Genomic DNA, 21336 nt, shown 5'->3' on the forward strand with positions numbered 1-21336 from the left:
TCCAGACGATGCTAGTCCGCGGTGGCTGTCGAGACCGACACCGTGCTTCACGTCCGAGTTTCATATCGTAGTTCAGGCTCGTCGTGCACACACTCTCGCTAAACATCCACATGCACGATCCGCTGTGTATTGCAAGTGTATTGTTTTGCATGTATTGTTTTGCATCGTCATTGATCTTTGCTTCTCGTTCAGATCTTGCGCTTGACCAAGTTCTGCAGCATATCAAACGAGTTCCCATCCGGCTGCAACTGAATGATGCCACCTGTGTTCGACTCGTCCGTATCACCCCACGCTCTCCCATCCCTGCTCCTCACACCCGATGTCCTCGGAACGGCCTGCAGCAGCCCAAAATCCGAAGAGATACCTACAATCCTCACGCTCTCCTCTTCCGCTTCCGAGCCCTCTGCTCGGAGAGCATCCGACGTCAACGTCGTCTCTTGATCGCTATGCAGCCAGACTTGACGGTACCGCTCGACGAACGGCCGGAAATCTCCCTGGTGCTGCATGAAGGTTTTCCAGATCGAATCAAAGGTTGAGAGGATGGCTCCTGCCAGTTTTTCTTGCGTGATCGGTGGAAGCAGGGTAGACGGATCGGCATTGGATGCGATAAGCGATTGGTTGTGGATCGAAATCAGATCGGAGACGGAGGTGGTGGGACGAGGATTGAGACAGTTGACGCCACAACCGGAGATGAGGACGAACTCGTTCCCGCCGCTGAATTGAGAGTTGACCAGGATGCCGCCTAGCTTGGCGTAACGTTTGCCGTTCAGCTCGAACGTCGCCGTTTTCGCTCGAGCAGCCGCACCCGTTTCGGCCGATGCTTCTGCATGGAGAGGCGGGATCTCGGCGTAAATGTCGTTTGGCCACTTGATCCGCACTTTGTCTGCCACCGCTCTACCAGCCTCGCTGTCGCCGAGTGCAATGCGAATACCTTCGACGACAGCTAGGCCTGACAGATACTGCAGAAACACCGTCTTGCTCGCCATCGATACGGGCACGCGGAACACGGCAGAGAATTGCAAGCACCCCTTGGGCGAGATCCATCGGTTTCCACCACGTCCTCGGCCGCTCATCTGCTGCGTCGCGAAGAACGTCGTCCCCACGGGTAGGGCAGAGAGCAGGCGAATATTCTTGTCGAGCATCGTTTGTGTCGATGTCACCATCTGTGTGTACAGCATCGGCGTTCCGAATCGGTACTCTGCACTCGCGAAGCCGCTGTTGGAGGCGCCAAAGGGATTGAAAGGATCAAATGGAGCACGCCACGTCGACCAGTGTCCCTTCTCCTTGTGGCGCTCTTTTTCAAAGTTGACCTCGCGGAAATGCAAGAGGTACTTTTCGTATTCGGAGATGTTCCAATAAGGAAGGACGTCGGGGGAGGGGCGTTCTTGCTTGCAGACGAGCATGTACTTTGGCACCGAGTCCAAGTCTACTTCCTTGTCTTGTGTCGAATCCTCGGCTGCGGTGGCATCAGCCGATGGTGCTGGGACGACGGCTTTCGAGAAAGCGTCGTAGTCGGCGGAAGAACACAATTTCTGAGCCTCCAGGATGTTTTCCGCATCTGCCAGAGCAAAGTGCATGGCGTCATTTGAGTCCTTGACGCACGCTAATGTTGCGCTCTTCAAAGCTGTGCATGCGTCGTATCCTTCAATGTGAGCAGCAGGAGTCGACACCTTTTCTGCAGCAAGCTTCTGCACGATCTCGTCTGTTACCGAATCCGAGTCTCTGCCGATCGAAGCAAGGAAGATGGGCTGCAGCTTCGGCTCTTCCGTCTCGATGGCGGTGCCAGCCGCGTCCCTTTTGCTGGAATCAAGGTGCTTTGAGCCAGCAGCTGCGGTAGGCTCCGCCCACTGCGGCAGTTCCGATCGCAAACCCAGTCGCTGCGTGAACAGTTCATGCAACCATTGCAGTCGGCGCCGCTCGTGCATCCTGAGCTGTCTGTCTCTTTCCTCGCGGTCATTCTGCTCCTGCGCCTGAGCCTGTCCATTCTCTGCTAACACGACTGGTGTCGAAGTCGGGAGGAGCGAGAACTCGGGATGCGTTCCGAACAGCAACGCCTTGCCAAGTCCTACCGAAGACAGCACCACTGCCGCCTGCCCTCCGTAATTTGGACGTCCCGCCTTCGCTTGGCCGTTCAGGTCGATGTCCAAGCGCAGCTCGTCCGGTTGAACCTGAGCGTAGCGAGCCAGCACCTCCACACCCTGATCCGCGAATCTGTCTGCATCTATGAACGCTCCTCCCCCGTTGTAGTGACACCTCCATTGGTCCTTCTCGCCTCGAGCATTCGTGCGTTCAACATCGACGATCCGAGCCCCCTTGTCCGATTCGTACACGAATCCTGGGTATACCGTGCCTTGGCAGGTTCCAGGGAAGAAACGCAAAAACGGCCTTTCACCGTCCACCTCCATGCCGGTGCCCTTTTCGAACGTGCAGTGGCTCGATGCATAGTAGGCACCCGCGCAGATGCCTAGGAAGCTTCCGCCCGATTCCACATAGTCTCGAAGTTGACGAGAAGCACTTCGTTGTGGAGCGCTGGACGATGCGCTGCCATCGTTGTTGCGGGCGTATGCGCGAGCTAGTTCGGAGACGTATGGCAGGTCTCGACCACCAGGAAGAACGACAAGCGCAGTTCCCTTTTGCCATGGATCGAGAGCCAGCGTTTTGGCATCCACCGTCTTGACGTCGTAGGTGGTGAGTAGCGTCCGAAGCGTCTTGACAGTGTGATGGAGCGCCGAGGTGGAGACGCCAGGTCCCGAGTAGACGAGAACGTCCGACATGCTGGCCGAGGATGAGCAGTGGCAACGGAGTGGACGAACTTGACAGCAGGAGAAGTTTGCAAAGATGGATGCAGGACCGTATGCTAGCCGCTCACCGGAAGTGTGAGCTTTGCAACTCGTCCACCTGGTCGATGTCCGTGTTCCACCTGCAGCCGTCCACACTGCAACAGCTCGCTGTGTTGCCAGATACAGCAATATGAATGCGGTCTGCTCTCCTGTCCTGTCTATGAGCGTTCGTCACGGTAGCGAACCTTTCGGCCCGGGATCGCTTTCTATAGTCCTCCAGGGAGGCGTGTTGTGAATGGCACTTGAGAAGGTCAAATGTTATCTTCCCTCTCGTTCCGACATTTTTGATATACGGACAGTGCTCAACAAAGCTCTAGAACTGAGTCTAGTATTGCCCTGAATACGGTCGTGATTATAAATGCAATCTAAGCAGGCTTTCCGCAACAAACTCCATCCCGGCTAGCTCAGTCGGTAGAGCGTCAGACTCTTATTCACAAGGGTTTCCGAGCATGTTCTCGGAGTTTATCTGAATGTCGTGGGTTCGAGCCCCACGTTGGGAGAAAGTTAATTTTTTTTGGCTCTTCTTTTTCCTCCCTGCTGACCGGAACTGAGTCTCTTTCACATCTGTCTGCTTCAACACTCTGCAGGCTAGCACCAGGTCGCACTCGTGGTAGACAGATAAGATGTGTTCAGACATTATGAGTAGAGGGGTATATGATTTGATTGAATGTGATCAAGGATGGCAAACAAGGCAACGTTCCTGCTAACCGACCTTCTTGAATCCGCCAAAGTTGACACCTACGCAGCTGACCGTGTACAGCTCTGGCTGGGCCAACTTCTTGAGCATCTCCCTCTTTGCGTTCGCTTCCTCATCACCGTCGTCATCCTCCTCGTCGTCGTCACTCTCTTGCTCTTTTGACGGCAATCCCTGCTGCTCGGCGGTCGAAATCTTGAACTCGACTCCCAACGCACTCTTCAAATCCCTCATCATCATCACCGCATTCGCACCCATCCTACCCATGGTCACTCTCGCCACATCCATCGGACTCATCGCCATCAACAGCAGCACCATCGGCTGGTGGCTCTTATCGACACAGCCGTTCTCGCTGATCTCTTCCAACAGCTGCCTTGCAGCCCTTTCGGCGAGGTCTTCCGGCAAGCCCGGGTTTTCCGTGGCGGATGCTGCTTCGGCGCTGTAGATTGCACCGGTGGTGGAGGTGGAGAGGAGGGTGATGGCGAAACCGGGAGACTTTCCAGAGTCTTCGCCGCGGTAGACGTCGGCGAAGAGGTAGAGGTCCGGGATGTAACGGCCGAGGATGGAGCGCGCCGAGTCGATGAGTCGGTTGGCGATTTGCGGGGAGACGCGAGTGCAGGTAGCGATGCCTCGGATCTTTTTGATTCGTCCTGGAGCGGTGAAATTGATGGTGGAGAGGTGTTTGATGAGGGGGCAACGGAAGTGGACTTCTCCTCCTCCACCCGGTGCTGAGCCTCGCTTGGAGATTCGCAGCTCCAACGAACTTGCCAGCGTCGATACCGAGTCCAACGGCAGAAACAGAGACAGGTGAGGCAGCGTCACTGTACGGATCGTATCCACTCCCAAATCACCATCCATATTCGTTACACCTCTCAACGTCAATGCCACCTCCTTCTTCGCAAACGGCGCCAGAACGACAATCCACTCCAACCAATACCCGATACCTCTTGTCAACGAGCATTCGTGAACGACCTTTCCGCCAGCAATCACACCTGGCTTGAGTAGGATGGATGTACCAGTGTACGAGATCTCGACGTGTGACCCATTGGTGATCTTTTCGATGAGCCGAAGAAAGTTGGCTTCGAAATCACGAATACCGGGAGAGGAAGAATCTGGTCGGATAGAGTCAATTCGTACAGGTCGTTGAGAGATGAGCGAGAGGATGAGACGCTGACGAAAGTTGCGGTGACCTGTGAATCGGAGTAGGCGGGATTTGGGATCCGAGGCAGCGCCGGCTGTGGACGATGTGGCTGCGGGTGCCATGGTGAGGGGTAAGAATGTGCTGGTACAGTCAATTGATTGCTGTTCGCCCTTCGCTCCGAAGATGAAAGTAGCAGCTTCAAAGAGCTCGTGGCGATTTGAGCTGGCTTGTTCTGAGGTGGTACAGGGTAGCCGGGAGAGGTAGTGAATTGCAGTTGTGATGGTGTCGGGCAGCAAAGATGGCGTTCGAGAAATTCTGGTTTGGCTGCCATCAGAAAATTCCAAACCCTTCAAAAATAGTTACTCTCCGCTTTCCGCGAATCCTTTCCGATTCCCGAAGTCCCTCGCTCCGCCTTCTCAGTGCTGTCGGCATTCTTCAACCCCCGACACCAACACAGCAAAGACACACAGAGAATCAGACCGACTCGTCTTCTTACACAATACATGTTGCAGGAAAGATGCTATAGGTACAAATACAGTCATATACAGACGGAGACTTCTTACGGACCAGCTTGGCGGTGACGTCCGGCCGCCGTTGGTTGCGTGACAAGATTGTCGATGGAGAGAGATCGAGATGGAGCAAAGGAGGAAGTTCGTCTAGTGATCCGGTTCCGCACAGTGGAAGTACTCCCTGAACACCGGTTCCGTCCTTATCAATGGCTGATCGACGATCGTGTTGTACACGTGCAGGAACAGCTCAGGGAAGCGTCTGGTAAAGTAGGTCAGATACCCGTCGGGCAGGCTTCCCAAGATCTTCTTCAAGCTCGGTGGTAGATCTTGGTAGTGATGCTTCTTGTTGCGCATTGCACGCAAAAGGTCCTGCACCGAAGATGGGTCGTACTTGCGGAACTTGCCGAGATTCTCGAGGAACATGCGGTCGCAGCGTCGATGCCAGTCCGTGCCCAACACGTTGCGTGCTTTCGATTCGAGCAAGACCAGCGCTGCCGTGGGCGGGTCCTTTTCCATGATCTCGAAACGATCAGACGCATCCTGCAGGAAATTGAGTCGCTTGTTGGGATCCCAAAAGTAAGGATGGGTCAGCACCTCGGCTGCAGACGGTCGATGACGTGGATCGTGAGAGACCATCTTGAGCACAAGGTCTTGCGCCTCGTGACCTTCTTCACCGAGGCCGTCAAGCCTCGACAGATCAACCCGCTTGCGGATGATGTTCATCTCCCGCTCGAATCGCGAGCCGAAGGGGTGGTCGCCGTTCGACAGCACATAGTAGGCAAGGCAGCCGAGCGCAAAGATGTCGACGGCACGCGTAAGACGCTGCTTCTCTTCGCGACTCGATGTGGCCTTCGGATTGTTCCCCATCGACGACTCGGATTCGGACCCGGGTTCGAGGTTGACATCGCCACGCAGAATCTCGGGTGCTCGCCAGCCAACGGTGCCTCCAGGATTGTTGACCGTCTGGGAGAAGCTCGTCTGCGCCATGCCGTCCAAACGCTTGGACAGGCCAAAGTCAGACAGCAGCATCTTGAGGTGCTTGCCGCTCGACGACGTGGCCACCAGGATATTCTGCGGCTTAATATCGCGATGGACAATCGACAGCGAATGCAGGTGTCGCAAGCCAGACGCGATCTGGTTCAGCGCACGTTTGGGTTCGAGCAAGTTGCTCAGATCGCGGTAGTCGGCCGGCCTCTCCACGACCTCGGAAAGACTGGCTGGACACAGCTCGAGCGCGATGAACAGGAAGCTGGGCGTGAGCTCCTTGTAGAAGTAGCGAATGACGTTCGGATGATTGTCAGCCGACTCGAGCAACGAGACCTCTTTCGAGGCGACGTGGACAAAGTCGCGAAGCAGACGCTTGACCGCCACGGCACGGCCTTGGAAGGTGCCTTTGAATACGACGGTGCCGGAAGATCCGTAGCCCAAAACCTCGTCCGAGATGGTGAGCGAAGATGTGCTGACGCCGTTGCTGGACGCAGAGCCGCCAAATTGGCTTTGACCGTTGGCTGCGATCTGCGCAGCAGCTCTGCCGACCGAGGCGGCGTCTTCCTCCTCGAAACCAGCCCACCCGGTGTTGAGCAACGGCGAACGAAGTTGTGGAGACATAAGCTGTTGCGTACGTTGCAGACTATCGCTTGCTCGCATCGCTGCGTCAGCATTAGAGGCGTGAAGCCCATTTAGCTTGCTCGACTTGACCTTGGCCGGAGCACTGACCTTTCGAGGCGTTTCTGGCTCGTTCTCGTTGGACGAGGCAGTGTCGGAAGCATTGGCAGACGCGGTCTCTTCCATCTCCTTGTGCGCAGCGACTCCATTCGCGCGTTGGGACGGCGTCGCAAGAATGTCATCCTCTTCCTTTCCAGTGGCTGCATGTCCATCGTCGGCCCTCGCTGCATCCTTGTCGTACATTTGCTCATCGTCCTCGTCTTCCGCCGACTTTTCGTTGCCGGTCTCGGAGACGTCCGGGCTTCCTTCTTTGCTGTTTGCCTTGGCTGCTTTTGCAGCAACAGCAGCACCTCCACGCTTTCCTCTGCGCCTGCGCTTGTTATTGTTGTTCTTCTTCTTGGACATCGAGCTGGAACCTTCATGGCCGTCATCACCGTCTTCATCGTCGTCGTCGTTGGTGGTCGCGCTCTTGGTCCCAGACGTACCGACAATAAGACCATCTCGCTTCGACAATGTGATAGCTTGCTGCAGTTGACGCTCCTCTTCGGCTCGAATCTTCTCAGCAGCCGCTTCGCCACCGAAGCCAGCCTCGTCTTCTTTGAGCACAGGAATCCACACGACGCCTTTGGCGATCTCTGCTGCCTGCCGCTCGGCCCGAGCTTTCTGCTCTTGCAGTCCAAGGTAGGTGGCTCCCGTGAGCACAGCAATCACCAGGACGCAAATAACTTGGAGCAGGAACATGGCCATGCGTGCCTTCCAAGTCCGCTCGGGTGCGTCCAAATCCTCCCTCGACTTGCGAGGCGGGGTCTCCGAGTCTGAAGATGTCTCGTCGGAGGCGCCCCGACTACCCGGTCGGCGAGATCTTGGTGTCGCCTTTTTCTGTGATTTCGGGGATGTGGACGGCTTGGAAGATGCCGACGATGCTCGATCACGAGACGGTCCCTCCGAGTCGTTGCCAGCTGAAGAAGAGTCCGGCTCAAAAGCGGGACGGTCGGCGATGCTGAGTCGTGGCGAGCCAGCATCAATCTCGAGAGTCGAGTGCGAGCCCAGGAGGGAGTCGCGCAGTCTGCCCTCTGCTGTCGGATCAACTTGAAGGGAGTAGCTGCCAAGCCAGCATCCGAACGACGCGCATTTGCGCTGACCCTCGTCCGCCCAGCCCTTCTGCGAGGATGGCAGTCCGGGAAGCCAAGTGTCGCCGGATCCTTGGGAGCTGGATCCATCGCTGAGGCCAGCGGCAGCCTTGGACGCGAATGCGACGAGCGGGAAACGATGCGAGCTCATGGCGAACAAGCTGTCGCCGGCAATGCCGAGATAAGCAGAGCGACGTCTTGATGCTATTTCGCCCCGGTGGCTAGGGTCTTCAGCCTCTTGCATTTGTCGCTCGCTAATCTGCGGGAAGATGCGAGATAGCGGAATCGGTGGATGCGGAACCAGGATGGGACGGCTGAGGGACTTGGTGTTCTGGAGATGCGGCGCCGGATAGACGATGTCAAAGACACCGGCGACACTTGCACGAAGCTCTGCGGACCAGAGGGCACGGCTAGGTTCGTCATGGACGCCGTGACTTCGGGAAGCGCGATCGGCTTCTGTTAGGTTGAAGCAAACGACACTTCCATCTTCAGGCATACCTAGAATGGCACGCTGATCCGGATGATCCGCTTGCGTCCACAGTATCTGGACGTCCCGGTCGCCTGCATTGGGGGCAAACGTGCTGAAGTGGAGCGTTTGAAGTGCTTCTGGTGAGCTGCGCGAATGGATGTTGAGCGTGTAGTCAGTCCTGCCAATGTAAGCTAGCTTGGAAGCGGACTTGGATGAGGAGCCTGACAATGTCGGCTCGTCGTCGATGCACGACTCCGCATCCGTGTGACCAGAGTTCGGGTCGCCTCCTTTGGACGGACCGGTCAGACTAGCGTCCAGGTCATGGGCTTGAGCGCCGCACCAGACCCCAGCCTGTCGACCTCCGAAGACAGCACCGAGTTCGCCGGTGTCGATGTTGAGCTCGACGAGCGTGGTTTGCTTTTGCCCTACAAACACCCGCGTATCGTCTCCCGCGAACGAAAAGGGACTGAGCTCGACCAACTGAGGCAATGTCAACGGAAGTTTGTCGAGTTGGACGGTGCCGGGCTCGCCGCTGGTAGCAGGGTCAGAGCCAGCTGTGGCGCCTACCGACGAGAGTACGTAGATGTCACCAGCGGATGATGGCTCGACAATGTAGATGCCGCCGGCTTCGAGCAGAGGCGACGAGTCGCTGAACGGAGATGCAAAAGCACGGCCGCCCTGCGCGATCTCGGCGAAGGATTTCTGCTCCTTGCCATACAAAGCGGTGACGAGAGGACGGAGGAGCGAGTCGGATTCGTGATTGGCGTGTGGTGATAGCGACCAGAGCTGCTTGCCTGTTTCTCGATCGAGTGCGTAGAGGCCGCCCTCCACGGTGGTCAGCACGACGGTGTTGGCGAGAACAAGGTCGCTGATGGAGCTAGGACGTGTAGGAGATATGCTGCTGCGAGAGCGAGGACCGACAGATGCAAGCTGGCGATGTTTGGCGGGACGAACGAGGTCACGCTTAGGGACGGTCGATGCGGTGCCGGCCACTGATGCGTGTGGAGAGGAGGCCAAGGCACCGGATACGATGTCAAGCATGAAAGCGACGAGCGTCAACACCATGATATGCAAGAAGAAGCCATTTCCGGAAGATGCTAAGGCCCACCGTCGTGCTGGTAACGCTGTCGGGTGCCTTTGAGATTGTTTCCGTGGACGTTGACGCGACCTTGGCAGATCTGGAAGCTTCATGGTGGCTGCCGGCGCCAAGGCCATCCACTACGCGGAGGCGGCGAGCGGATGAAGAGCAGGTTCCTCCTCTGTAATATGATTTGCTGCAATTAGCGTAGAGCTGGCTTGGCCCAGAGAAAAGCTGAGCAAGGTCGGATCACGATCACTGACGCTGGTGTTCGCAGGATGCATGCAAATGGAGCTCCCGGGTGCCAGCGGCACGCAGTCTAGGCAGCGTGAGCTGAACGGATGTCGAGTTCGCTGTCGCAAACCAGAAGGGTCGGTACCTTGATGTCGAAACGTCGAGATACGATGTAAGGAACAAGAGAGGACGGTCGAGGCCGAAAAAGAAACGCTAGGTTGCAAGCGCAGGGAAACGACAGTCTGGCGGACGCTTGTCGTGATGCAGATGAAGTGAGGCTCTGAGCGCGAGCGAGCGATCCGTGGCTGTTGCTGCAGCGGAAACAACAAAGGCGTCGAAGCAGTGCCGAAATCACGTTGATTCGAGCGTGAGAAAGCGAAAGGATGTGGGGTTTGACAAGCAGCAGTCGAGATGAATTCGACGGCGACGGCGGCTCAGTGCGGGCCAGCGCGTCGCGAGTGTGAGGTAGAAAGGGGCAAATACAGTATCAACGATAGTGATGAAGATGGTCGAAGTGCTTGTGATGGCTGTCGCAGGAGTAGCGATGAGGGTTGTGGAGCTGTTGCTGCCGTAGCCGATGAGTAACGTGAATGCGATTGCAGCAGCGTACTGACGGTACACCAGTGATGGCTGTCCAGTTGACAGCGGCCACGGCCGCAGACTGCAGCAGAAGGACGTAGCACAGATGCACCCTTTCTGCTTGCATGCCGCCTCTCCCAACGCTCGACCGCGCTCTGGTGACCTGCGTTCAAGCCATCCATCCAATTTTGGAGAAATGAAATTTAGACTTTTTGGTCGACTTTTTTGGGCGCGTGAGAAGCTTCCCGTGTCGCCAGATTCCGCTACATTTCCGGAACGAGATTTTATTGGGATGAATTGCCTTCGCCCGTAGACGCAGCGGATCAGCTGTCGCAGCAGTCACGAGTTGCACGATTCTGTGGAGGAGAAGCACAAGGAAGCATATAGACGCAGAAGAAGAAGAACACGTCGACGTAAGTTAGTCCTCGTTCTTTTCCGCGGATGATGGATGATGATGATGATGAAGGCTCAAATCGATTTTCACGATTCAACACAGCACAGCCTTGAAACGCAATGCTATTGTGATGCTGGTATTCAACGTCGACAAGATGACTAGAGAAGATCGTCGTCGTCCTCGTCGTCTCCACCGACCACTTCGTCGTTCCTCTCGGCATCTCCATTGGCAGTGTCGGCGGTGCGGGCGCCACTAGCAGCCGTGCTGGCAGCGACGAACGCCGTCTGGCGTGCCCCTGTCGACCTCGAGGCCGCTTCGAGTCGAGCCATAGGGTCGTTCGCGTTCGCATCGATGTCAGTGACATCGCCATTGCGCTGATCCTGCCGACCGCTCTGCGCTTGCGCTGCTTGGTTGCGCTGTGCGGATCTCACAGCCGAGGCGGCAATGTACGAGACATCCGTGTTGAACCGTGCTTGCACCGAGCGCTTGATCCGCAACATCTCTCGGAACGTATCCTCAGATCCCGTCTCGATCTCGAACTGGTTCCACTGCCTCCAGAATTCCGTGTGCGTGCGGGGATCGCAGAATTGCGAGGCGTGTGCGTAGATAGCTCGTGCTCGATCGATCTCGCCCAGCTTGCGTTCGAGCTCGGCGAAGCGCAAGCACATCTCGGCCGTCTGCCGATCCGGCAGCGACTCGATCGCGCGCTCGTAGATCGGTCGTGTGGCAGCAAGCCCGAACGTCGCCGCCGCTTGAGCGATGTAGAAGACGTACATGTCGAAGCGGTCGTCGGTCGAAACGGCTCGCGTGGCGCGCTCATAGATCTTCATCGCCCTTTTCGCCAGACCGTGCTCCTCCTCCAGTCGACCATACATGAGCATGAGCGGCTTGCAGAAGCGCGCGGGACACTTGTCCAGCGCCTGCTCGAACAAGTCGCGCGCACGTTCCAGCTTGGCCCCGCCGTAGCGCTTGACAAACTTGCTGAGGTAAACGTTCCAGATCTCGAACGCAACGGGGTAGGTGAACAGTTCGACACCGCGCTCGTACACCTTGAAGCTCTCTTCAAAGTATTTGTTATCCTCTAAGAACGCTGCATAGTTGATTATGATCTGCGCGCTGGCGATCTTGAGCTCGAGCATCTTTTCGTAGACGCGCTTGGTGCTCTCGACATCACCCAGCGACTCTTCCAGATCGACGTAGAAGCTCCACAGCTTGAGCGATTTGAACAGCCGTGTCTGCGGTGGCAGTGTGTCGTCGTGGTACTGGATGCCTTTGGTGTTGCGAGGCGGTGCTACGCTGCGAGCCATGGTGCGGATGGCTTCATCGTAGTTGGAATGCCTCAGCTCCATCTCGGCCCATTCGCACCAGATCTCTGCCAGGTCGTCCACGCGGCGGAAAGGTATTGTCACCGCTTTCTCGAAGATCTTCCGTGCGGACTCGAGATCCCCTTCCACCTGCTCCACTTTCTCTTCTTCGTCCTGACCGTCGGCGCCTTCCGCTGCCAGTTGGGCGAGACCCGCGGATCCCCCGTATTCGTAGAAGCGAGCAAAGTTGAGGAACAGTTGATGCAGGTTGGCTGTAGCTTTGCGTGGATTGATCTTCTGAATCGCCTCGCGGTACGTATCGACGATCTTTTCGTCATTGTCGCCATAGAGCACCACGCGCTTCTCCCATTCTTGCACATCGTCCGGATTGCGTCGAAGCAGGACATCGTTGACGAGGAAAGGTCGGCGTTCCATCAGCTCTTCGAACTCTTGCATTCGGCGATCGAGCTCGGCTTCCTTTTCGTCCCTGCTCTGCTCCTCGTCGCCATCATCGTCGTCCTCTACTTGCTCTTCGCCTCCGTCTTCAGCCAGCTCATCCATCATGAAGGCAATGACGTTCTCACTCGTCTCGGCATAGGCATCGAAGATCTGTGTGAAGTCGCGCACCGTCTTAACCGCTTTGATGCCAGCTTCAAAGGTATCGCGCGCCACCTCGAACTCGCCGCGTTTGATCCAGTAGGTCGCCAAACCTGTCCATAGCCGTCCCGACTGATCCGTAAACTTGTCGAGACCGTCCTTCTGGATGATGGCCGTGACGTTGAGTCGATTTGGGTCGAGCGGATCGGTCTCAGCGGGCTTGCTCGACGACGCCTTTGCACTGCCCCGAACTGCTTTTGCCTTGTCTTGACCGCGTCTGGTAGCAGATGATGTGCCGTTTTGAGATGTCGCTGCTGCCGGTACGGAAGCTGAAACATTGCTGTCTTGAAGGGATCGCTTCTCCTCCTCCGGACCGAGACCGATGTCTTCTGGGTACTTTTCGGTAAGCTCGAGCCACTCGACGAAGAGTTGGAAAGGACTTTTGCCTTCCGGACTGATGTACGATCCGTCCACAGCGCTTCGGGCCAGCCCGAGGAGCAGCTTGGATGCCTCCAGAGCTTTGGACGCAGAGCCTCTGCTGGATTGGTTACCGTCGTCTTCGCCATCCTCTCGCTCGTCGCCGTCGACTTCTTGGTCCTCCTTCTGTGCCAATAAGATCGACACGTAGCGCTCTGTAAGGGAGGGATCGACTCGGAGGTAGCGTCGCCATACTCTGAGACACGTCTCTCCACTTTGACGCTCGGCCCACTTGAGGTACACTTTCCAAATCCTCAGATGAAGCGATCCCGGCAGAGTCCTTAGCGCACGGTCAAAGGTGCGGCGCGCATGAGTGTGAGAGAGAATGGGCGGGCATTGTGGGTGGATGAAGATGGATAAGTAGCTGAGCCACAGCCGCGGCATCGTAGGCAGCCACATGAGTGCTCGTTCGTAGAGTGCTGCGAGGCTCTTCCACTCTTGCCAACCGACGGTGCCGTCGAGGCCACCTCTGTAAGCGGAGCCAAAGTCTTCATCCTCAGCCGAGTCGAGCAAGGTGGGTCCAAAGTCGAGCTTCTCGCGAGCAGCCTGCAAGTCGCGTCTGCGCTTTGCCTCGAAGCCGCCTTTTGGCTCGCCAAGTACAAAGCGAGATCGATTCTGCAAATAGTCGCGCCAGAGCGAGTAGCGTGTCGGAAACTGAGCTAATGCACGTTCGTATATGCTCGTGATGCGTCGCAGTGCTATGCGCTGGGTACTGCTCGCAAGTGGTCCCAACAGTCCCGCCTGGTAGGTAGACAGCGATACGTCCGGCGGCGGTCGTTTGACTACGTTGGTGTCTATGATGTGATCGATGTACGAAGACCATGAGCGGAAGTTGTCGGGGTTGCGCAGCAGCTCTTGCTCGAGCATGATATCGGCATCCGGTATAAGTGAGTCGTCCGTAGCTGGATCCGGAAATGGCAATGTGATGGGGAATAGCGACGTCACAGCAGTCATGGCATCTTGGACGGGCGAAGGTGGAGATGCATCGTCCGCAGCAGCTTCCGACGACGCAGCCGCTGGCGTCCTTGCAGACCGCTTTTTTGGCGGCATGTTTGCCCAGACCTTGGTCGACGAGCTGTGGGATCGTGGATGACTAGCAGGATGGCAAGAAGAGCGTCCACACAGCAACAACATCAAGAATCCACCGAAGCTTTCCACTTTCTACTTACCACTTCCGATTCGCGAACTTCCCGCATGTTGGAATTTGATTGTTAGACCAATTGGAATACCCACTCCCCAAAATTTGGCAGTCAAGTCTTTGGACCCTTGAGGGCGAGTGCATTCGCTATGCGGACGTGTGAAGAAGGCAAAAAGGCTCCGAGTGCAAGAGCTGAACATTTCTACGCACTCATTTCCTCCTGCTCACCCGCCAAACCCTCATCCTCTCGTTCGAGTCACTGCGACAATCGCCTCGCACGAAGCGATAACATTTACAGTCGGGAATTGAGGTAGTACTTTCAGGCGTCAGAGTCGTCTGATCGGTCAATCGCGGAAAGAGCAGTGCAAGGCGGAGCAGTATCTGCTTGTTGAAGCTGCAAGCGCAAAAGGCTCCGAGGTGGGCACTCATTGTCTCCGTCTTCGCTTCTCCACCGACTGCAGCGCAGCCAGAAGTGGGAAAAGCCAAGGGCCCCTACACTGTCGCGGGCTTGAGCAGTGGACACGAGGCCGCTACACCAAACGTCGCCGTACATGCAATCGCGAATTGTACTTGCATCGGCTACGCAGGCTCAGGAACGCTCAAATCTTGCAGCTTTGGCTGAAGTCGCATAGGGTCTGGCAGACCCACCGTTCTTCCCAGAACCAATGACGGACACTGCAAGATCACAGCCGATCCGCGTGTCGGAGACATCCCGAGGCCAAGGCAAAGTGTCGTCTGCACCTGATCCAAAGATTTCGGGCAAGCCGATCTTGGCTTACGAATCTCATCACCGTCCGCCACCTTCCTCCTCATCGTCAATCTCGGCCGTTCGGAGCTCATCACACGAGGCTAGTCAACCGTATCGTCCAGACTTGCCAACTGATCCGCACAAACACAGTGTCTCCAGCAACGGGACGCCGAAATCCTCCAGTCCTTCCTCCTCTCGATCATCCAGTCGGCAGACACCGATAACACCGCCAGCACCGAATGATCTCGCGCACACCTTTCAAACCACTCCGAAGCCTTCCAGAAGCTCCATCGATGCTGCAGCAAAAGCATCGCTGAAAGCGCAACAAACATCATCGTCGACCAAGTCAGCTTCTTCACTTCCCTTGGCGGGAGCCAAGAGGATGCTCGACGACGACTACCTCCTGCCGCCCGTCAATGTCAGTGTCGCCTCGATCTCGAGCAACAAGGCCAACCATATCCTAGGCCCAGATGGTCAAGTCTACACACAAGGAGAGGCTGCCAAGCTTGGTCTCATCATTCGCACTGCCTGCGAAGCATGCCGCAATCGCAAGCTCAAATGCAGCGGCACGCTTCCAGAGAATGGCGGATGTGCGCGGTGCAACAGCGATGATATACCTTGCGTCTACTCAGCGCGAGCGCCCATCGGTCGCCCAAAGAAACGCAAGGTGGAGGAAGAGCAAGATGCGAACATTGTAGGAGGCATCAACTCATCTGTGGCGCCTGGCAAGGGAAAGGGCAAGATGAAACGCAGTCACTCCGCCAGCAACTCTCGAAATAGCCCTGCCATAAAGATCAAGACGGAAGAGGTCATCGACACGAATTTGCTCGCTGAAGGTCAATCAAAGGCCTCGCCCGCCTCCTCTCCGTCGCTTCAGCACATTCAAGACGCAGAAGATGCCCCCAGACAACACAGTGAGACAGATTCTCCCGCGCAAGGCGAGCCGGCACAGCAATGGAGCATGACACCAAGTCACAATCTAGCCGCTTTCATCCCGAGTCGACCTCTAGGCATGTATGAAAGCCCGATGCAGACGCCGTCCGAGCCGGGATCGAGCTATGGTGGGCCCAGATTGATATCCACTCCGACTGTCTGGTCACAGCACCAGGCTGCTTTTGCAATGACTCCGTCCGACGCGGCCAACACGCCTCTCTCCGTCTTCTCGCCCGCAGCTGCACCTGCTTCATACGCTAATAGTCAACAATCTCGAGTCTCGGAGCCGCAGTTCGGTGCGTCTGCATCCGTCGCCAAGTTGCCCTCACTCGACGACCTGTCCGTAGCCGCCTTCTTGCAGTCACTCGACACGCTCGAAATCTCTCCTGCTGAGCTGCTCCAGCAACAGCAGCAAATGCAGCACCTATCTGGCTCGCAGTTCCAGAATGCGCCATCCGGCTCTGGTACACCAGACATATCAAGCTCCAGCGGACTTTTCGCGCCATTCAATGGCGTCGGGATTGGCCAACCAAGCACATCAGATCAATTGACTGCTTCGTCCGTCCAGGAATGGGCTACGAGCAGTGCAATCCTTCAGCCTGGTCTTAGCTTTGCCGTCCCTGCCGATTTCAGCTGGTGGGATCTCGGTATCAATGGCGCCGACTACGCAGCAGGCTCTGCCACACCGAGCGTATCTGCGACGCCCGCGAACGAGCTTAGCTCCCTGGTGTTCCCATCGAGCAGCCCAGTGCAGCCTGTCATGGCTGGTTCCGGCAGCGGCAGAAACGGTACGCACACAATGCTATCAGGGATCTTCCGTTCGCAAAGAGCAGATAAGACACGGAGACCAACCTTCAGCGCTGATCAGCTGTGGCCAAGAGGAGCAGATGCGGGAATGGGACAAGGTCAAATTCAACACACCATTGCGGCCTCTGAAACCGGGCTGGGATGGTCGACGCTGCCAGACGCCAGTCACTTTGCCGATGCCTTGTCGAGTCCAATTGAGGGCTCGGCACACGCCGCTAGCGATAAAGGCAGCTGTTGCTCATCGAAGTCTAGCAACAAGATTCGTCGATCGCCGACTACGGTTCAAGCTGAAAACAGCAACGAGCAGAAGTCTTCCTGCTGCTCTTCCAAGTCGCTAACAAAACCAAGCCTGGATCCTCCCAAGCCTGTTTCTTCTTGTTGCGGAGGGGGATCCGCGGATGCTACTAGCAAGCCGGTCAAGAGCTGCTGTTCCGGCTCGAATGAAGGCGAACCACATGGAATCTCCGCGGCCACAGCATCTGCCGAGGGCAGCTCGTCTTCAAAAGAGCCGATCGAGATGGGCCCGCTCTCCACATCTGCGGCTGTTCGGGGTCATGCAGCGCCACAGCTCGACGGTGAACGCAAGCGTCACGCAGCCACGCATGCGCATCATCCTCACAAGGTGCACTGCGTGCCAAATCCGAGCGGTAAAGGCTGCACGTGTCTCTGCGACATGAGCGTTGCACTGCTCAGCGTCAAGCAGGTGCTGCGCGAGACGGATCCTCACAAGGCCGATACCAAACACAACTTTGCCACGGATACGATCCAGCTCACGCTCACGGCATCGCAAGCCATCACTGCGCAGTGCGCGTGCTCCGCAGATTGTCCGACGTGTCAATCGGATCCGTCGACCGAGATTTCTGCGTCGCTACTCGTGTCGACAGCTCTGCAGATCTATGCGCGCGCGGTGAGGATTTTGCGCGAGGGATTTGCTGCCTCCTCGTCGTCGACGAAAGCTGCGAACGGTGGTGATGCGGGTTCGGGTACGACGGCAGTGCAAAGTTTTTTTGGTGGATTGGATGTGACCATCGGCACGTACAAGCCTTCGGCGAGCAACGCCAAGAAGATCGCGCTGTACGCGATCAAGCTAGAGCTGAAGGATCTGAGGAAGGCGCTAGGAAAGATCAGTCGTATGGCGCAGAGTTTTGGTGCCGTCTCGGCGACGGCGGAAGGCAAGAGTGGCAAGGCGGGGAGCGAGGAAAACGGGAAGGCGGAAGCGGGCAAGCAGCAAGGGATGAATCCGATCGATCAGTTGGTGATTCTCAAGTTGTATCGTCAGTTGACGGAGTTGTTGAAGACGGTGGAGGGGTTGGAGGACGCGGCGTGAAATGCACGAACGGTTCGCACGGTAGGACGGGGCGAATTCACACACCACTTTGGACTCAACAGCACGCGCTGCTTTGTTTGTGACTGAGATAGATTGCGAAGGTGTGACGGTGCAAACATTTGACGTGAGTGGGATTTTCAACGACGGCTCTTCTTCCTGTGTGATGGTTGCGCGGGCTTTGACTTGGCTTTCTTGAGTGTTGACGGTGGTGGGGATGGTTCGTCGTCGGAGTAGACGGGCCATTCCTGGTCGCTGTTGTAGTCGTGCTGCATGCCACCGAGAGGGATGGGTTCGAGGTCGGATTCGTCCGAGTGCGGGTCGATGCCGGGAGGGTTGTTGTAGCCTCCGGATGCGCTACGCGAGGGGTTCCATGTGGGCGCATCGTTGTCATCGTCATCGTCGCTGTCATCATCGTCTTCGTCCGCAATCTGCTCATCGTCTGAAGAAGCGTCTGCATCGTCGAACAGCTCTTCATCGTCATCCATCTGTTCCTCGTCCTGTGCAGCAAATTGATCCTCGTACGCAAACTCGTCTTCCTCCTCCTCACTTTCGCCGGCTTCCTCGTCGTCGGCCTCGCTCTCGGCGTCGGATGCGAGACCGGCGTTCCTCCTGCTGGCCTTTCTCAGCTCGGCCTTTTCCTGCTTCTTGCGCTCGACGTTCTCCTCCTGCTGCTCGCGCCTCTGCTTCTGCAGCTTGAGCTTGTCCGCATGATCGCGCTGCAACTGCACCTCCTCCCGAGCGCTCTTCTTGACGTACTCGTGGAACAGCACTGCTCCCTCGTTGCAGCCTTCTTCGATCTTGACGAGAGTCAACTCCATGCGAGGACCTATCTCGCGCAATCGCACGGCTTTTTGCGTGTTGGCGCTGTTGCCGCGTCCGACGTAGCGATCGTGAAGGTGAACTTTGTTCTTGGGATCCGCAACGTCTTCCGCTTCGGATTCGGCTTCGGATGCATCGGTTTCGAATTCGCCGTTGACAGAAGCCGTGGTAGAGGAGGAGGAGGCTGTTTTGCCGAGGACATAGTCGGAGATGTCTTGGGTGGAGGAGAGGTTGGGGAGCTTGTTGCGGGATGAACGGGAGGTGGAACGGGAACCTTCAATGACTCGTCGTACGGATTTGGACACGCCGACCGGACGGACGGAGATGAGGAAGTGTCTCCAATCGATGGTACCCGTTGTCGAGTTGTAGTTCAGCAGGACGATTCGGCGAGCTTGGGAAAGCTTCATCGATTGAACCTGGATCGGCGGGAACAGGTTCTGAAACGTAGCCACCAGCAACTTCATCTTCCTCTCCTCCCCACCAAAGTTGTTCAACACCAGCAACGGTGGTGTGACGAACTCCGACCCAGGAGGCGTAGGTCTCCGACTGCTGGCCTGCACATCCCTTGACAGAGCGTACTTGTTCACTTTGAACGTGAGCGTTGGTCCACGAGGCGCACGAAGAATGCGTAGGTTGGTTCCAGCGTCGGTCTGACCAAAGATGAGCAGATGGGTGACGCCGATGGGTCCGGCCATGGAGATGAAATCTTTCAACTTGTTGGTGTTTCGTTCACGGAGACGGGTTGCTGTGTTGGGTTCCATGACTTTGCGTGTGTCGGAGACGAGGGTGGACACGGAGCGAGGTACTTTGCCGGTTCGAATGATAAATGATTTGGGAGCCGAGGTGGATGTGGCAGCGGAGTTGTTGGGCCCCTTGAGGTGGGTGCGCGTCTTTCTGCGTCGCTTGACCATCTTGGGTGTAGTTCGTCAGCTGTGAGCTGGAGGATGATGTGGGTGAGAGTAGTAAGGAGATGGCGGTGTGCCTCGAAGAAGAGGATGAGCAGCGACAACAGTCAAAGCTGCGGGTTTCTGCGTTTCTTCTCAAAAATTTCGAGACTTTTTCCTTGGTGCGTGTGGAGTTCAGGGTCCGTCAAAAAAAGTCTTCACTGTCGCGCTGTGCCGATCTCACAGTTCGAAAGTAAACTCGACTCTCGCTCGCTAGTCTTCTCGTCATCGTCGGTCAACGTAACTGACAAAACAGAAACAACATCTGCAGCTAAAGACGCACTAAACTGACAGCACCGCTCATGTCACCCTTGTCGACCGCTCAAGCTCCTTCGCGAACACAACGCCGGTCTGAGAGAGCACAGAGAAAACCGTTTAAAATGACATTCTTGATTGCAACCAAAGACAGACACAGCTACTCCCTCAGCAATGTCCTTGTCTAGGCAGTCCAGACCTTGGCAATCAGCTCAGTGAGTCCAACATCGTCTGTTGAACATCGCATCAGCATCGAAAATATGTCATAAAGTCAGCAATCTGTGACCACGTGCTCTGCTTGCCTCAAACTCAGTTCGCTGCTTCAGATACTCACTGGTGTTGAACTCGTAGAGTCCGTAAAGAGTTGCCAACGTAGCAGCGCGAAGCCCCCACGTTGCGAGGGGACCTGCGATGGGGAATTTGCGCTTGTGCACGTAGTCGGCCAAGATGCAGTCGAATCCGATGTGAGAGTGGACGACGAGCGAGAGTGCCAGAGCGCCGTCAAGGATGGCAGACGAGCCGTGCTTGGCGAATCCGGCAGCGACAAGTGGTACGAGCGCGACAGAGAGACCACGTTCGAATGCCCAGTGGTTGGATCCGTGTGCAGCGTTGGGCTCAGGGAAGGTGGTGGGGTCGTTGACGGTGCCCTTGACGTAAGCTGTGGGAGGAAAAGTGGAGATCGAGGTGCGGAAGGCAATGTTAGTCACACGAGGTCGTTCATTTGGCTAGCTTTGAGAGAGTTGCGGTATGCTGTCGCGACAGGTCCAGGGTGCGGAAGCGGCAGATGACGCCTTCCGCAGTGTCCTTGTCTTGCTGCAAAAGCTCCTTCCCTCTAGCAAAGCACTGAGTCCGCCTGGTTTGTCCTGGAATTTCGTGAGTGTGCCTTGGTATTCCAGCCTTGTCGGTCCGTGGCAAAGCATACCCTGCAGCGGCCGTGGATGCCGGACGTATCTTTCCACGCTTGAGTCCGACAGGCCAAGCCCTCCGTGGTGACCTGCTATCAAACACGACATCGAACTGTCCATCCTTGCAAGTCGTCACAACATCTCCTTGCTGTGCATCGCAAGACCAATGCCGCCTTCCACATTGTCTGTTCCTTCGTGTCCTCCGCTGCTTCTATCCACCTGGCCGGTCTTCATCCTTGCCGCACTTATGGATACTTACGACCCTGGTTGGAAGCGGCGACAGCCTTGACTTGCGAAGTCTGGAAGGCGCGCGATCCACCGGCGATCAACCTGAGCTGAGGGTTGCGTG

At 56.5% G+C, this 21336-nt stretch overlaps 8 protein-coding genes and 1 non-coding gene across 9 annotated transcripts; 2 read left to right on the top strand and 7 right to left on the bottom strand.

Annotated features, from left to right (window-relative positions):
* Window positions 1-188: 188 nt before the first annotated feature.
* Window positions 189-2774, bottom strand: PHSY_000828 (biotin apo-protein ligase; the record flags this gene model as incomplete). Its single annotated transcript, XM_012331461.1, has 1 exon — window positions 189-2774. One exon carries the CDS (start codon window positions 2772-2774, stop codon window positions 189-191), a length of 2586 nt encoding a protein of 861 aa, XP_012186851.1.
* Window positions 2775-3233: 459 nt separating this feature from the next.
* On the top strand, window positions 3234-3340 carry PHSY_007577. Its single transcript has one exon. It is a non-coding gene; the product is annotated as a tRNA-Lys (tRNA).
* A 203-nt stretch (window positions 3341-3543) lies between these two features.
* On the bottom strand, window positions 3544-4797 carry PHSY_000829 (RNA 3'-terminal phosphate cyclase; the record flags this gene model as incomplete). The annotated part of the gene is made up of 1 exon (XM_012331462.1): window positions 3544-4797. One exon carries the CDS (start codon window positions 4795-4797, stop codon window positions 3544-3546), a length of 1254 nt encoding a protein of 417 aa, XP_012186852.1.
* Window positions 4798-5331: 534 nt separating this feature from the next.
* PHSY_000830 (likely protein kinase) lies at window positions 5332-9663 on the bottom strand (the record flags this gene model as incomplete). Its single annotated transcript, XM_012331463.1, has 1 exon — window positions 5332-9663. One exon carries the CDS (start codon window positions 9661-9663, stop codon window positions 5332-5334), a length of 4332 nt encoding a protein of 1443 aa, XP_012186853.1.
* A 584-nt stretch (window positions 9664-10247) lies between these two features.
* PHSY_000831 (hypothetical protein) lies at window positions 10248-10466 on the bottom strand (the record flags this gene model as incomplete). The annotated part of the gene is made up of 1 exon (XM_012331464.1): window positions 10248-10466. The coding sequence occupies one exon, from the start codon at window positions 10464-10466 to the stop codon at window positions 10248-10250; it is 219 nt and encodes a 72-aa protein (XP_012186854.1).
* Window positions 10467-10891: 425 nt separating this feature from the next.
* Window positions 10892-14161, bottom strand: PHSY_000832 (hypothetical protein; the record flags this gene model as incomplete). Its single annotated transcript, XM_012331465.1, has 1 exon — window positions 10892-14161. One exon carries the CDS (start codon window positions 14159-14161, stop codon window positions 10892-10894), a length of 3270 nt encoding a protein of 1089 aa, XP_012186855.1.
* Window positions 14162-14914: 753 nt separating this feature from the next.
* Window positions 14915-18064, top strand: PHSY_000833 (hypothetical protein; the record flags this gene model as incomplete). Its single annotated transcript, XM_012331466.1, has 1 exon — window positions 14915-18064. The coding sequence occupies one exon, from the start codon at window positions 14915-14917 to the stop codon at window positions 18062-18064; it is 3150 nt and encodes a 1049-aa protein (XP_012186856.1).
* A 137-nt stretch (window positions 18065-18201) lies between these two features.
* On the bottom strand, window positions 18202-19794 carry PHSY_000834 (rRNA binding protein; the record flags this gene model as incomplete). Its single annotated transcript, XM_012331467.1, has 1 exon — window positions 18202-19794. One exon carries the CDS (start codon window positions 19792-19794, stop codon window positions 18202-18204), a length of 1593 nt encoding a protein of 530 aa, XP_012186857.1.
* Window positions 19795-19985: 191 nt separating this feature from the next.
* PHSY_000835 (membrane anchor subunit of succinate dehydrogenase) lies at window positions 19986-21107 on the bottom strand (the record flags this gene model as incomplete). The annotated part of the gene is made up of 3 exons (XM_012331468.1): window positions 19986-20071; window positions 20417-20740; window positions 21005-21107. 3 exons carry the CDS (start codon window positions 21105-21107, stop codon window positions 19986-19988), a joined length of 513 nt encoding a protein of 170 aa, XP_012186858.1.
* Between the last annotated feature and the right edge of the window lie 229 nt (window positions 21108-21336).

Source organism: Pseudozyma hubeiensis (assembly GCF_000403515.1).
Source record: "Pseudozyma hubeiensis SY62 DNA, scaffold: PHS11, whole genome shotgun sequence".
NCBI lineage: Eukaryota > Fungi > Basidiomycota > Ustilaginomycetes > Ustilaginales > Ustilaginaceae > Pseudozyma > Pseudozyma hubeiensis.